At 31.1% G+C, this 16881-nt stretch overlaps 1 protein-coding gene across 1 annotated transcript in view; it reads left to right on the forward strand.

The window, feature by feature from the left end:
• The window catches only part of LOC145305664 (uncharacterized), a 34519-nt gene extending 21299 nt beyond the window's left edge, over positions 1-13220 (forward strand). Inside the window, exons 4-9 of the mRNA XM_080147369.1 lie at positions 1452-1554; positions 6548-6587; positions 9623-9717; positions 10709-10747; positions 11696-11785; positions 13083-13220. Of these exons, the coding sequence (XP_080003495.1) occupies positions 1452-1554; positions 6548-6587; positions 9623-9717; positions 10709-10747; positions 11696-11785; positions 13083-13205 (490 nt within the window). The 3' untranslated portion in view covers positions 13206-13220. The remainder of the gene's footprint in view (positions 1-1451; positions 1555-6547; positions 6588-9622; positions 9718-10708; positions 10748-11695; positions 11786-13082) is intronic.
• Positions 13221-16881: the final 3661 nt, after the last annotated feature.

Genomic DNA, 16881 nt, shown 5'->3' on the forward strand with positions numbered 1-16881 from the left:
CAATGATTGCAAGAGGCTTGCCTAGCCTAAATAACAATCAACTTAACCTAACCTTATTATGTAATGGTTATATGCATTTCAATTCTATTTTGATGCTTACTTTTCAGCATTTAGTATGTATGTTTTTAATTGGTGTATACTATGTATACTGTGTATATACTATTTTGTTCAGACATGTTGACTACATATTTATTCCTGTAGGGATGTAAATAAATTGAGCTAAGATAAAAAGACAAATAACAAAACCTTGGGCAATAACATGGATATTAAGGGAAGTGACATTAGATTAAGAATTCACTCCAAAACAAATGATGAGCAAAGTTACCCTTTATAGATTAAGATTATTAAATTAAAGACACTGTGATTTTGTACAATCCTATCAATATTTAATTTTACTTCCAAAGCTTTTACACTAGAATAAATTTTATGGCAATATTATTACCAGTCCACAGGTCCCTGGTTATTAATGGTTAAGCTACTTTTCCAGACAAAGGACTAAGAAAAAAAAGATATAAATATCTAGGTTCAGCAGCTGCCAAGATGCTGATCCAAGGCTGTAAAATACCGTGGGCTATATTTAATACCCTTGGGATTGATATTGACAATATTTTTTTAATAGTAGTGGAAGCATTTTCTCAGTTAATCTTCGCTGCTCTACATAGTTTGGTATACTTGTCCTCCTTAAAATACTATTATTATCTCCATGGTTACATATTACATAATTTGTTTTTCTAAAAAGTTCCTTTTTAATTAAATCTTGTTTGATGGAATAATACACGTAAAGCAAAACATATATCTGTATTTTTCTAGAAAAAGAGATTAATTTCAATAGATCTTAAAATAAGTAAATTTGTGTTTCGCCCCTAGTCTTTAGGTTTAGGGAAAGGGAGGTACCGAAAATAGCTTTTTTCCAATTTAAAACATTTATAAAGCTTTCCTAAAAAGAATAACCGATTCGGAACTGGAATTTCGAGATTCTTAGCTTCAAACTAAATATTCTTACTCTTTATATTGTAGGATAGCTTTAATATCAAAGAAGTTACTTTTGTTATTTTCCTCTTATTTTTTCTCTCAGTGTTTTTCATGTACTTATTACATTTTTCCTTTAAGAGTAGTAGGATTTGAAAATATGTCATTTCTCGATAATATGACTGACATCTTTCAAGACTATACAAACCATAATTTCCTCATTTCGTAGTCATTTAACAGCACTCAGGTTGACCAAATTAGAATTCGTTAACGTGTTCTCTATTTTCAAGTTTTAAAATATTGTTTTCAAGAGTAATAAACGAGTAAATAGCTAAATTCATCTTTCTATAAAAACTTTGAAACACTTTATTTTTCATTAAATCTAGGTATATTGTTTCTCGTACTTTCAAAATATGAATTATTTGTTGTTGCTACGCTATCGAAACTATTTCTTGTCATTTGAATATTTTTTTTTTATTTAGAAAGCTTATTGATGGGCTCAGATGTATCGACAATTTTACAGAGAACTGTTTAGAGAGAGAACACAGAGCATATTTCAATACCTTATACACAGGAACAACTCAGGTACACAGAGCTTATTTTAATACCCTGTACACACGAACAACTCAGGTACACAGAGCTTATTTTAATACCCTGTACACACGAACAACTCAAGTACACAGAGCTTATTTTAATACCCTGTACACACGAACAACTCAAGTACACAGAGCTTATTTTAATAACCTGTACACACGAACAACTCAAGTACACAGAGTATATTTTAATACCCTGTACACACGAACAACCCCAGTACACAGAGCTTATTTTAATACCCTGTACACACGAACAACCCAAGTACACAGAGCATATTTTAATACCCTGTACACAGGAACAACTCAGGTACACAGAGCATATTTTAATACCCTGTACACACGAACAACTCAAGTACACAGAGTATATTTTAATACCCTGTACACACGAACAACCCCAGTACACAGAGCTTATTTTAATACGTTGTACACACGAACAACTCAAGTACACAGAGCATATTTTAATACCCTGTACACAGGAACAACTCAGGTACACAGAGCATATTTTAATACTTTGTACACACGAACAACTCAAGTACACAGAGTATATTTTAATACCCTGTACACACGAACAACTCAAGTACACAGACCTTATTTTAATACCCTGTACACACGAACAACTCAACTACATAGAGCATATTTTAATACCCTGTACACACGAACAACTCAAGTACACAGAGCATATTTTAATACCCTGTACACACGAACAACTCAAGTACACAGAGGTTATTTTAATACCCTGTACACACGAACAACTCAAGTACACAGAGCTTATTTTAATACCCTGTACACACGAACAACTCAAGTACACAGATCATATTTTAATACCCTGTACACAGGAACAACTCAGGTACACAGAGCATATTTTAATACTTTGTATACAGGAACAACTCAGGTACACAGAGCGTATTTCAATACCTTTTACACAGGAACAACTCAGGTACACAGAACATATTTTAATATATTGTACATAAGAACAACTCAGGTACACAGAGCTTATTTTAATACTTTGTAAACAGGAACTTTGAAGGCAACTAGTCTATAAACATAAAAGGTTGATTTGAAGCAACTTTATGATTCCAAATGTCCGTCCGTTTGTCCATAAGACATGAATTTGGAAAAAACTTGATTTACTCGGCTCCTATTCAAGATTTACGGCTGAAACTTTTTGTCAACATTCCCAATACAATCATAAGTTTTATATGGATAATAGTATCAAAATGAAATTTCCCTTTTTTGAGCTTCCAGTATATAATTTACTTTGACCGTTAGTCTGTCAGTCATCATACAAAATATAAATATTAAGAAATATAATGTACTTGAGAAAGGTTCGAGATTTATTTCTCTAATAGGTCTATTCTTGATTTTGATGAATTCTCTTAAAATCTCCTTGTTTGTATTCTTATCCATGATTTTTTGTATTCTTCTGATTTTTTGTGCTTCGCTACTTATGGATGTTGTCATCCTTGTCTTTTTAATTAATATTCCATTTTTATGCTTGTGTTATCTTAGAATAAAGAAAAATTATGAGAGCATAAAAATATTAGATTCTTTGTAATTTTTAGTTTCTATTGTTGTTACAGAGGTTGTCAAAATGATATCATTCATAAACTTTTTTGTTACTTTAGTACAAAAATACAGGATCTAGTATATTTAACGGTAAAGTACATTACTGCAATCAAAACTTGCCTGTAAAATAAGGACCTTTTTTGGCAGCTAGCGGCCTATCGGCTAAATGTACGTATGTATTACATTCTCTTGTTATTTTATCTGGAATAAGAAGGTTAATGGGTAAATGGTTAAATAATTTACAGCTGTCTGATAAAAAAATGCGAAAAAAACCTAATTTTGTGTGTTCAATGTACAGAAACCTTTTTATTGTGGTTATACTGTTTATTATAATGATCGAGGGAAATGATCAGCCTTTTTACCTTAAATGTATATATAAAGTATAAGTATAGAAAAGGTTCGATTCCAGTAACATTTAATTGTAATCTGTACTGGATCTAAAATGATTACACACAGACAGGCACACACTCACAAATATATACAGACCTTTTTTTATAAAGATTATTTATGTTGTACTGTAAACATTCTGGTTTTTTTATATTTGCTCACAAAAAGTATCTTTTAAAATAGAAAAGGGTAATTTTTAGTTATGTCCAAATTTGCCAATAAGGAAAATAAATCAAAATATTAAAAGATTTTAACATCATATTTTGATACAATAAAATTTGATAAAATATAATACAAAAATATTTGAAAGCGTAAACTAGGGTAAAAGTGGGTGTAATAGAGACAACAACAGGTGTATAATTTTATGGTCAGTTTTGGGGTGATTTGATGTAAATGTCAAAACTTTCCAAAATGGATTGGTAAAAGGCGCGCGAAGCGCCCAAATTTATTATAATTTTCTTAATTTCAAGGGGTGAGATGTGTGTAGGGGGATGGATCCCGCTTCTGCACGCCTCTGATCCAAATTAAAAATTTTTACAATGTTAAATTTTTAGTAAAATGTGCCTAAATTAAAAGTGTAGATCCCCTTCTGACATTTTAAATGGGATAAATAAATAGGGAAATTCTTCTATTTGATTGTTGAAACCCCTTACTTCCCAAGAATGTTTTAGAATCCTCTAAGAATTGGAGAAATTATAATTTCTTCACCATCTTTAGAGTAGAGAGCTTTCCCTTGAACACTGAATCAGTACAGAGATCGGTTTTTGATAAATGCCGAGTTTTTTCGACAATTTTTTAGACATTGATTGATTGAACGAAGACGATGGGAGAGTATACAACATAAGAATTTAAAATTTTAAAATTAATATTTTAGCCATACAACTTAAATCCATTTTCGCTGCATATTTATCAATGCATCTTTTTAGATCTGTATTAGACATTATACAAATGGCCAAAATAATAATTTTAAAATTTTGAATACTTAAGTTGTATACTCTGCTAAAAACCTTATTCCATCTTGAAGATCAATGCCCCGTACGATTTTAACAGAGTATACAACTTGAGTTTTTAAAATTTTAAATTATTATTTTAGCTATTTGTATAATGTCTAACACAGCTCTAAAAAGACGCATTAATAAATATGCAGCGAAAATGGATTTAAGTTGTATTAGACATAATACAAATGGCTAAAAAAATAATTTTAAAATTTTGAAATCTTATGTTGTATACTCTCCCATCGTCTTCGTTCAATCAATCAATGTCTAAAAAATTGTCGAAAAAACGCGGCATTTATTAAAAACCGATCTCAGTTGTTTACGAGACCTTAATGGACACTCGGACAAAATACATCCTGTTACTGTGGTATAAAATATCTATTTTTAATTGCAAATTTCTTTTAATTTGCTTGTCTATTAAAAATCTAAATAGAAAGTTCATTTAATAGTTTTATTAATTTATGATGATCCAATTATCTTACAACTTTTATTATGCTGGGTAAAACAAGGATGATTACAGTACAAAATTTAAATTATACTTACACTAAAATTTATCTAAATATTATCATGCACGTTCAACTAAATACTTTAATGCTAAAGTTAATTGATTGGTTTCAGGCTATTTAATTTTTAATTCTTTTTTAAAGTCTTTGGTTGATTTTTGGTTATTTTTCTGTTTTTCCTACCCCATTGGATACAAAGCTTCTAGATGCTAAAGACGCAGCTGCTAGTTTCTTACAGATAAATAAAACTTTATAAATTTAAGACTCATTAAGTCATATAGTTGGTTTAAAAAGGTATAAATTGTGTATAATTGTATAAACCACAGACAGCTATATTTTCTCATATTATTTTAGTGTTTGAACAAAATAATTACTTAAACCTGCAACTTTAGGATTAGATAAAAAATATATATGAACATTGACCAAGAAAATTCTAATAATCTAAATAATCTAAATCAATTCTAATTTTAAAGAGTAAAATTCAGCAAAATAACGTTTCTAATTTTTTTGAAAGACAAAAATTGAAGATAATTGCTCTAATGTGAATGCAATGAAAAATGAAAATGTTCAGATCAAGCAGCTGAATGGTTATTATGTTTGGTCATCATTGTGATCGGTATAACATAAATTTGACGTGGTTTCCTTCATTCCCCAAAGTGCTTTGTGAAGCCCAGAATCCCAACGCCCCATTTGTATGTAACAAAATTGAAAATATGAAGGGGGGGGGGGGATTTAATTATGGCCACAATAAAGAGCTTTGCTTCCTTAGTGAGATAACAGCCATTTCCTACTCCCGCAGAAAACTATACTATAATTTGAAAATATAAAGTTTACATGTATATTTGGGGAGAGTTATTCAAAAGAGTAAAAGCTCCTCAAATCTATATTTATGGCTATATTGTCTTTAAATCTAGTTCTGATTTGTAGTTGGTATTTGATGATAGCGAAGCTATTAGCTGTCTACTTTTAATCTTAATATTCAACATGCATTTAATCAACAATTCGCAGTTCTTTATTAAAAGGTATTTAATAAGGCTACCTATAACTAGACATATTATGTATACTGTTAGGATCAGGATTTTAGAAGTAAGATGAACTGAGACCAGGTTGCTAATGTCGTATGGGTGAGTTGCACTGAACAGTCAACTTGTCAACTCAAGGCCAGACTCTTGGTCCTTCACCTCATACCCGTGGTACAGTACATTACAGACAACCAACTCTCTGTGATGCACGACCTTTGTCTGAGAAGTCCTAACTGTGCATGGTAACGAGTTGCGCCTGTTTTGGGCCAAGGCATTCCCCCCACTCTAACTATTTACGTCGCGCATCTGACATAGTAGCAGTGGGAACCATTTTTAACGTTTTTAGTTATGACGCGGTGTCGGACCGAGATTCGAACCTAACACCTTCCCGACGACGAGCGGATGCGCTACGTGTTGAGCCACGGTTGCGGGTAACTGAGACCAGGTTAATTATTGGTTTAGTTTAGTTTATCTCAGTAGCAAGTAAACTTCTGATTGATTGTTTTTTTTAGGTGATAATGGATCTTTGTAACCCTGGAGAATATCAGACAGGTTAGTTATGCTTGTTCTATATGCTGTATCAACATAAGCCTACAATCATAATGCACTTATTAGAATCATTTTATATTTCCCCCCTATATAAATTTTAAATTATTTTGGGTTTGGGAAATTTTCGAAGGGCAATTTTATCTCCCCCCCACCCCCAAAAAAGCTTTAACGTCCTTGAACACACATACATATATATATCACATACAAAGACAAATGTGTAAAAAATTACGCGCAACACGTTTAAACTTGGTGAAATTTCAATGCCATGTGGAGTATGGACCATAATTCATGTATACAATTCAGTTAATAATTAGAGTTACTATTATTTAAACAAAATATACTTTTTTTTACATCTTATCCGGAGGAAAAATAAGATAGGAAAGAATAGTTCTCAATCTCACATAGCTATCACCTTCTCAAAAGTTTACAAATAAAAGTTTATGAAATAGATTAAACAATAATTTCTAATAAAAAAAGCTATAGCTGTTCAGTCACTAACGCATTAGTCTAAAATGCAGACATACTGAAGATATATTACAAATATACACATATTATACAAGTACTTTAGCTGTGTTTCATACAATATGGTGCTTTTAAACATGTTCAAAATTTATTATTGATTACATTAAGTAGAGCTTTATTTTATGAACTAATACTTCGCCCCTAGCCCCCTAGATGACTCACCAATCACTCAGGCGTAATATATCCCTTTAATATTCTATATATTCAAAGTAATATTATTTATTCTCTAAGTTGTAGATATAAATATGTATTCTAATGTATCCTAACCGTCAAAAAACTAGCACATATAAAATCAACTTTAGAGAAAATTTGCTTGGAAAAATTGAATAATTAAATAAAACTTTTCATTGACAAAAACATAAAAACCAGGCAAATTATTGGGGAAAAAACAATTAATTATCTCCTTAACAATTGAATTTTATTTCCCATGTCCTTAATTTTCAAGTATGCAAAAATGTATGATTTTTTTGTGAAAAAATATTAAATGTGAGGAATTGTAAAATAATGATTGAAACATGAATTCAGAGATATTCATACCGATAAGTAAATGGGAATATTATATCAATATTTCTTGTCTTTCAAACTAAAAAATGTTTGGATCATTTCTTAGGGCATTCCTTTTTTAATCATACATTCATACATTCCAACAGTCACTTCCAAATGTGTGCCAAGGGGTGGAAATCTTAAGTGGTAAAGAGGTGAAGGCAACTTTTTTGATCATGCCAAATTTTTAATCTTAGAATGAGCTCATCTATCAACTTTAATTCTAACCTAAAAGCGTTTTCTACTTGTATTGAAGCAAAATAGATATTCAAAGCATTATGATCGAAATCCTTAAAAACTTACCATAGAAAGTACATTTAAAGGGTGAAGTATTTAACTATGCTGTTGGGCAATTCCTCTGCCATATGTATCATTTATAGATATAATCAATTATATCAAAAGACTAAGACTCTTTATTATAATTGAGCAGTTTAATCCCAGTCAAGGCTAAAAATATAAATTCATCAATGATATATTTACCACAGTAAAGGGTTTATGGATAGTTTACCTATGAATGGTTCATAGAGTCAGTTAGGGACGTATCCGTTAGTGTTGGATAAACGAGGTTAGATAAACAAAAGTTTTCAATAAATTACCTTTTATAAAATTTTCATTGTCTTTTTTTACTTATTTTTTTGATATCTTTTTAATAACTTTTTTATCTATAAAATATTGTTTGAAATAGTAAAATAGAGTCAGTTAGGGACGTATCCGTTAGTGTTGGATAAACGAGGTTAGATAAACAAAAGTTTTCAATAAATTACCTTTTATAAAATTTTCATTGTCTTTTTTTACTTATTTTTTTGATATCTTTTTAATAACTTTTTTATCTATAAAATATTGTTTAAAATAGTTAAAATTTACTAAAAACATTGTATATTTTATGTATATGTCTATCAAAGTAAAAGATATAACTTTCCTTGAGGTTCTATCGTACCGACTTGTTTTTTATAGAAAAGATGTACTTAAGAAACCGATCTATCAATCAATCTCAAGGAATGTAAAACAAACTATTCCATTATCATAACACTGAAATTTAGCAGTTACCTAAGAAATTATTCAAATTTTTTATTCTTTGTTTTGAAACACATATAATACATTCTTTAAGTGGTGTGTAATAGTTATTTCTCGCATCGTATTATAATCGGCTTTCTGCGGCACCTCGGGGCTAAAAAAACTAGTTTTAATCTCATAATTGTACATTATTATATTCGTAGAAAGCTGGATATAATACGATGCTAGACTTAGTTTTTTCGTATGGATGAGAACCGGTTCCTATCCACCGGATTCGAATGAATACGAGAAAACAAGATTCCATTATCTTATTTCGATGTAAAAATCTTAAAGTTAATGTAAAACCCCCTGGCAAAGCCTCTACACTTGCACGCCATTGATTGGTTGTCTGTAGGACATTTTGACATGTACTTATTTTCTATTATCAAAAGCGAAGCTTTTCTAAAATTAGGGTAGGTCCGTCCGTACGTCTGTAACGGATAGCTCTTTTCGTTAGTTTAGGCATGTTAGAATTGTCCTATCAATTTCAATGATTCATATAGGAGTCAAGTACGAGTTAGAAAGCATAGAAACTCTATAATCGTTACCAGAAAGTCCGTACGTCCATTTTAAACAAATTGCTTTTTAACTTTTTTAACAACAAATTTTTATGTGATAAAATTATCCGATTGGTCTGTTTTTTGGAATACTGATTCTAAGGACAACAAATTACATTGTTACAAGCGAAGCATCTCTTTAATCAAGTACTAAAAATGTAAGTATGTCCTAAAACAATATCCTGTATTTTCAGTTTTCAACAGATCTACTTACAATTTTGTTTCGTTCGACTTTAATATGTACATATATATTCTAATCATTCAGTTCTGACACTCCACTCAAGTGTTAATGTTTATTTGTCCTACTGTTTCAGAGCTTCGCTTTTATGGATGTTCTAATCCTTGTATCCTTGTTATGTTTAGAATATTTGAGCCACGCGCAGTGTATGAGAAACGCGCAAGCAGATTATCAGTTGTGTGCACAAGAATATCAACTCAGAATTAAGAGTCTCAATGAGGTATTTTTTAATAGCCAAGCAACTCTATTATTGATTGTGTAAAGATACTTTCTTTTCGGTTCCCTACTACTATAACTGGTTAATCTAGAGGACTCCTGGGGCACTTGCAGAAGGAGAGAACCCACACTTTAATTTTATACAAAAAAACATTTTTGTAGGGGGAGGGGGAATCATTAAGTTCCGGGATGGTGCTGGTACCCTATCCCCTCCTGAACAGAAACACACGTGACAGTTCAAAAGGGCTCGAGAGGCACAGCAGCCATTAGTCCGACCACCTTCAGTGTATCAGCCATAGTGCAGCTAACCTAAGCGGCCTTCATTACAATAAGTCTCAGCCACCTCAGCTGCAGCTGAGAGGCTTAAGACGCGGTTTTCAAGTCATGAAAAATTGTTAGTTTAAATACTAATAAGGACTCTTTTATAAATACAAATTTACAAACTTTAAATACAAACTTTTCTTTTAATTAAAGTTTACTTGAAAACATTTATTCTTAGAGAAAGTAGAAACTTTTCTCGGAAGGAATTAAACTCGTTTCTTCTAATCGATCATTATTATTATGTTATTGTCTTTATATTATATAAACTTTTCTGACTAGGAAGTAATTTAAAAAGCTATAAAATTGACATACAATATAAAACACACAGCATTAATAAATTTGTCTTCTGATAACTAGTCATAATTAAATTTTTATCGTTATTTGGGGAAAAACTCAATTACATCAAAAACAACAAAATTCAAAGAAATTACAAACAATCACAAGTAAGCACATAAAACCATGAAATAATGAACAAAGTATGTTATAGATGTTCAGTTTTTATATCAAAGTAATAAAAAATATATAGAAAAGCCGATTGACTGACGGACTGACTGGCGGACTGACTAACAGACTGAGTTAAGGACTGACCAATAGATTGACAAACTTACTGACAAAGTGAATTATAGAGTAGTTTTTAAAAATATATTTTTAAATATTATGTGTTTTTGTTGAAGGTGAAGTCAACCAGCACAAACACAGAACAAAATGTTCAGGTAAAAATTTTCAAGCAAATAAAATAAATTGTGTATTTTAGCAGCGCATCTATTCTATTCTTTGAACATCTTCCTACATCTATAAAAAAAATTTGTGAAAGTATTTTCTTGCCCTTTGATTTAACCCGATTTAACCCATGATTTTTGTTTTAACTGCAACTGAGAGCCGTTGACAATAAATAATGAATGAGTAGTAGTACCAGAATCGTGCTGAAAAAGGGGGGGGGGGGAGGCGTTTTACCCCTCTTGCAAAATAAAGTGGGATTGATTTACCCCCTGAAGCCCTCTATACTCTCCTTGACAAGAGTTTATACACCTAACCCCTTAAAAATAGCTCTATAAAAATAAAAGAAATTTTGAATTCATGCGTTAATTTACCAATCAAATAACACTTGTTTGACTTTTTATGTATGTTGATTATGCAGAAGGGGGGAGGGGGACAACTATCCACAGCTCTCACAATAAAATAACACTTTTTGGGACTTTTGAATAAATCTATATATTTTGTTGCTTAAAACTTTTGTTAACATAATTTCTTACAAAAAAAGAAAATTTGATAAGGATTAGATTAAGAACTCCATCATTTCATATCTAGATTATTAAAACTTTTTTTTACAGAATAAAAGTTTTCTTTTGTTTGTTTTTTAACTTTTAATCAAAGAGGACAAGAAAGTTTGAAATATTGTTTTTGTAAAGTTTAATTATTTTATATTGTGCAATATTGGTCTCCTCATGTGAAAGGTTTCAACTTTCCATCGGAACGTTATTTTATTGAAGAGGGGGGATGGGGGAGGGTTATTGTAGGATTGTATTCTCAGCACATACAAAGTCCTCCAGACTATAGGTCGTCAAAATATAAATCTATTATCCCCCCCCCCTCTTTTTTAGCTAAGGGTGCGTCTGCTAGTAATTAAATAAATTACTTAAACATTTTTACAATATTTTCAGGTTTTATGCTGCAGTTTCAAACAATACTTGTCTTGTAGTGAAGAGGCTGTTAATCAAACTTGTGGAAAAAGTACAGCAAGATTTACAAAGGTATGTTTGATAAATTTGTCGTAATTAATTAGAAACTTTTGTGTCTTGGAGTGGTCACAAAAACTGTTAAAAAATCTATTCAAAATGCAAAGATTTATGCAAAGATGCAAAATCGACTTATAATCTTGACATTAATATGTTAACGTGAACCCACAAATTACTAAAAAGGATTTAAGAAGATTAATATATATTCAAAATAGTATCTAGGTATATAGTATCTACATCATAAACCGTGAGAGTTAAGACCTACTTAAAACCATTTGCAAAATAAATTTTTAGAATAGTTATTATACAATAATTATAGAATTTTATTTTGTTATTCATCGAATATTGTCTGTAATACAATACGATACGTTTTTTCAATATGGCTAAAACCCGTTTTTAATCCAGTGCAGTGGATATTGATTGGCTTCAAAGCTATACTCAAAAAGAGTTTAGAAAATAAAAAGTACAGGGTAACGCCTCATAAAATGACATAAAATCGTCACATTTAAAGATTTTGTTAAGTTTTAAAAAGTGGGAAGCAAACGAAATATATGACAATTAGATCATTCAATAAAATCGCCGCCACCATCAATCAACTCCTGTACCCGCCCCCATATCCGCCCGCAGGCCCTGGCTACCATGTCCCTGTCCAAGCTGGCGAAGATCTCCTTGATAGTGGCAATAAGAGAGTTCTTTGTGGTGTGGGAGAGTCTGTTGGTGTATGCTTTAAAGTCCATTGGATTAAGTGTCCAGTTTTATATGGCGCACCCTGCATGTAGTCTAAAAGTTTGAATAAAATGATTTGTATGTACGCTTCTATGAATGTTTTCTGGCCCTTGTTAATTAAAGTAAAAAGTTGTATTTTCCAATCAATTAGAAGAAGTAAATTTTTTAACACAAAAACTGTTGTAACTAAGCGTTGACGTCTGTATTTTTTGTGCAATTTTTCTCATACAAGATCCTTATAATTTAGCTCATGTTTCAAATTTTGTGTTAGAATAATTTTACCTTCAACCCCTCCCCCCCCCCCCCACTCATATTTTCTGACTGTATATAAATACAATAAATACATTTATTCAGAAAAAAAGAATATTGCGATTTCTCGACAAATTTTTACCGGTCAAATTTTTAGTATTTACATCCATAAATTAATCATAATGGCGACCTAAATATCTTAATCTTTAAAACTTCTACGTTTAACAAATATATGAATTCCGACAAGAGTCGAAGTTTATTTTCTATTACTTGTACTTTAGGAAGTCTAATTGTCTACATATTTGTAATTGTTCTTATAATTGTAATTTATTATCAGGGATTCCTAGATCGTATGTCAGGTCCTCTGGTGCAAGCTCACTGCCAGGATTACAGCGCTGATCCTGATATCTGTCCAATACTTCTTAGTGCTCAGGAAAGTGTTAACATTAAAATTAATTGACCTATAACCCCATTTATTTTCAACTAATGGGAGAGAGAGGACAATGGAATAAAAATTAATCTATCCACAAACTTATCAAACTTGCAATGAAAATGTTATACAAAATTTTAGAGGTCTATCTTAAATATCAGCCTAGTTATCAACATTTTCCCTTATAGTATTGAACAGACAAACGCACAATAAAAGTTATAAGACAGCTTCGCTACTATAGAAAGTAAAAGGTAAAAGCAAAGAAAAAGAAAAAACTTGTGGCTGTATGCAAAAGCAGAGACTTTGAAAATAGCTAAGCATGACTGAAAGACAAACAAAAGCAAATACGTTGTATAAGAGGTACACCTAAGGATAAATTTGATAGAGAAAAATAAATTATCTATGGAAATTAACACTTTGCCAACAATACAGGAGCAGGTATCCTCTGCTAGTGAAATAAAGATGACGAGCCTAGCAACCACAGTAGCCATAGCACTTGCTTGTTCAATATTTTTGAAGTAAATTTCATTTCTATACATCTAGAATCTAATATATTGCCAATAAATCAGCCTGTTAGTATCATTATGCCTATTTTTAATCCTCGCGGGAAGCGATAGACCTCTTCTATGAGCTCAATCTGCACCGCAAGACACCAATTCTTCAAACTTTTTTCTAGATCAACTAAATTTAAGAAGCTTATTTACTACTTATAATAATAAATTTAGCTCAGAAAGGAATTCTAAAATATAATTGATAAAATGAAAACTTAAACTATTCCAAACATTTATTTCTATATAAAAGATCTTAAAATATTATGTATTTGATCAATTTTTTTAATCGTTAATTAAAAACTATTTTTCATATTATTTTCATAAATTAAAAATCATTTAATCCTAATTTCTGTTCTGTAAGTCCAAAATTTTCTTTTCTTTTATATTGTAAAATTGTTTTTTTTATTGTCATTTTCTAGTTATATTAAGATAAAAATAATTTTATACATTTCAAATTCACTATCAGTATTATAATAAATTTCCTAAAAAATGGCTTATAAATTACTTCATTTGATTGCATCTGCAGGTGCAGCAAAAGATATTCCATTCCTTACAGTCACGATAATTCTAGATTTACTAAACGTTTTTCTGACACGCATAAAAATTAATTTCTATCCAATAGGGTTGCAAATAAGGATAACATCATCCATTAAACTAAACTTAAAAATAAAAGAAACAAGGATGAAAACATCCATTGAGGCCAAGCCATAAAATAGGAAAAAAGGGTGAGAACTTAAGAAGCAGAACATTATTTAGTAATTGCATGAATACAGAATACTTTCATACTTTCATTTTTAGGATTTGTTTATTAAGATTACTTGCTAATAATATTGTACCTTGTTGTACTAGGAATCATTATTTTTAAAAACCAGTTGAATTGAACAAGAATATGATATAAAAAGTTGTTGACAAAAAAGTTTAATATCAGCATGTTTAAAATGAACGTACAGACTTTCTTTTAACAATTTAGAGTTGCTACGCCTAATAAACCGTACTTAATTGTTATGCAAAGTTTGAAATCGATAGGACAATGCTAACATATCTATATCAACTAAAACCTTCACGGATGAACCGACCCTAATTATAAAAAAACCTCGCTTGTAAAAATAGTAGACAATTAAAATAAAAAAAAACGAGTTAAAGAGATAATTCTAATTGTTCATGGAAGTCTTCGCCGGGGAGGTTGGGAGGAGCATAGAGCTGTTTATCAAACTAGTTCCCAAAGGCTGATAATAACGTTTTCTTATTTGTTGGGTTAGCAAGTTAGCAAGAGAGTATTTGGGTTGATAAACGCCCATCCGAACAATTATAGTAATTATTACGACGACATTTGGAATTTGAACCAGAAGATAAATATTATATTTCCAAGGACTGAGCAACGTAAGTAGCCTTAACGACGTTTTTTTTAAATTTGCAAATGAAAACAAGCACATATTTTAAAGCAAATAATAGCATTTTAAGTTCAAGTAACAAATGTTGTTTTACAAAAAGTATGAGTTTTTTTTAACACGGTTCATGTATCACTCGTAACATCGTCTCTCAAGGGGCGTTTCGTCGTATTTTCTCAGTATCTTTTGAGAGGGTATTTTAGGTTGGGTGATTGCACCTCACGGTTAGGCAATTGTGTCTTGATACCAGATTAGGCCAACGAATAAGATTCCTAATAACGTAACCGAGTTATAAATGAAACATCGTTTTTGAAATTCCACATTACTTTTTATTGTTAGAAAATTTATTTAAATAATCAATATACTAATAGAAATATAGATTAATTTTTCACATAAACAAAAAAATCATAAATAATATTTCAAAATAAACAGTCGAAAAGTTTGATTTTAATGAACACAAATAAATCATAATAAAAAATTCGAATAGTACGACGACATCTAAAATGTATTCCAATTACAGAAAAAGAATACGGACAATTCCTTGTGCATTTAGCATTACTGGTGTAGAGATCTAAAGTAACAACCAAGGTAATATGCCTCAAGAGGCTTTTTGATCTATTTAATTAATAACAAGTAAAAGCAATTCTCTTACTTTTGATTCTTTTAAAGGGTGTCTACAACTGATATATCTATTGTGAGTGTAAAGTCTTATTATTAATAATATTGCACAGTTAGTGCCTCTAATTTTTACGTGTGATTATCTATAAAACAAAGTAGATTGATGTCTTTCCGTCTGTCTGTCCCTTAAGATCTCGGTAACCACTGAACCGATTGGATTCTATTCTTCAGGGAATATACCTTACCTACTGGTCCTGTGGTGGTTTTAGGCTTTTTTCTTGGGGAGTGGGACACCCCCAACCCCCAAAAAACAAAAAAATCCCCCACCCCATTTTTTTTTGTTAGCCTGTAGCAGTGCCTATTTTTTAAAAAACAAATTCTATATATAGGAGGTTTGACTTCCCCTTACCTCATAGGGCTAAGCCCCTAGAGGCTAGGGGCGAAGCCGCTTGTTATATATAAAGTTAAACTGTTCAATTTGTAGTGTTATGCATAATAAGATAAAATTTCCGTGTAAAATAATTAACTTTTCCGCGCGCCAGTCAATTATAGTAATATTCATTTATCTACAATACAAAGTAGCTTGATGTCTATATGTCCGTCCGTCCGTCTGAAGCTTAAGATCTCGGTAACCACTGAACCGATCGGATTCTACTCTTCAGGGAGTATACCTACTGGTCCTGTAGTGGTTTAAGGCTATTTTCTTGGGGGGGTGGGACCCCCCCCCCCCAGAAGATTTTCTTGGTCCCTTTTTTGTTTTTTTTGCTGAAGATTTCCTTGGTCATTTTACGAATTTCGTCTTAATTCTTTTTTGATCACCTCTTTGGGCAAAGCCCCTAGAGGCTAAGGGCGAAGCCGCTAGTATTTGATATGTTATGATTTTTATGTTTATATTTTGTAGTAAACCTTTTTGATACATTTTATGATAAAGTATACAGAGATATTCTTGTAGTTGTTTCGCTTTAGTTACAATTTCTACGCTTTAATAAGGTTTATTTTGCAGTGATCTCCCCCCCCCCCCCCCTCCCTAGTCCGGGTTGAACTTGACATGCCGAGCCCTGCAAAATTAAATGTGTCAATATTTATGAAATTTTTAGGAATTTTCTGGGTTGTATAACGAAAAAACTGAAAAAATGAAGAAAAACAGTG

This window comes from Acartia tonsa, chromosome 14 (assembly GCF_053477335.1).
Source record: "Acartia tonsa isolate MP-2025a chromosome 14, ASM5347733v1, whole genome shotgun sequence".
Lineage (NCBI taxonomy): Eukaryota > Metazoa > Arthropoda > Copepoda > Calanoida > Acartiidae > Acartia > Acartia tonsa.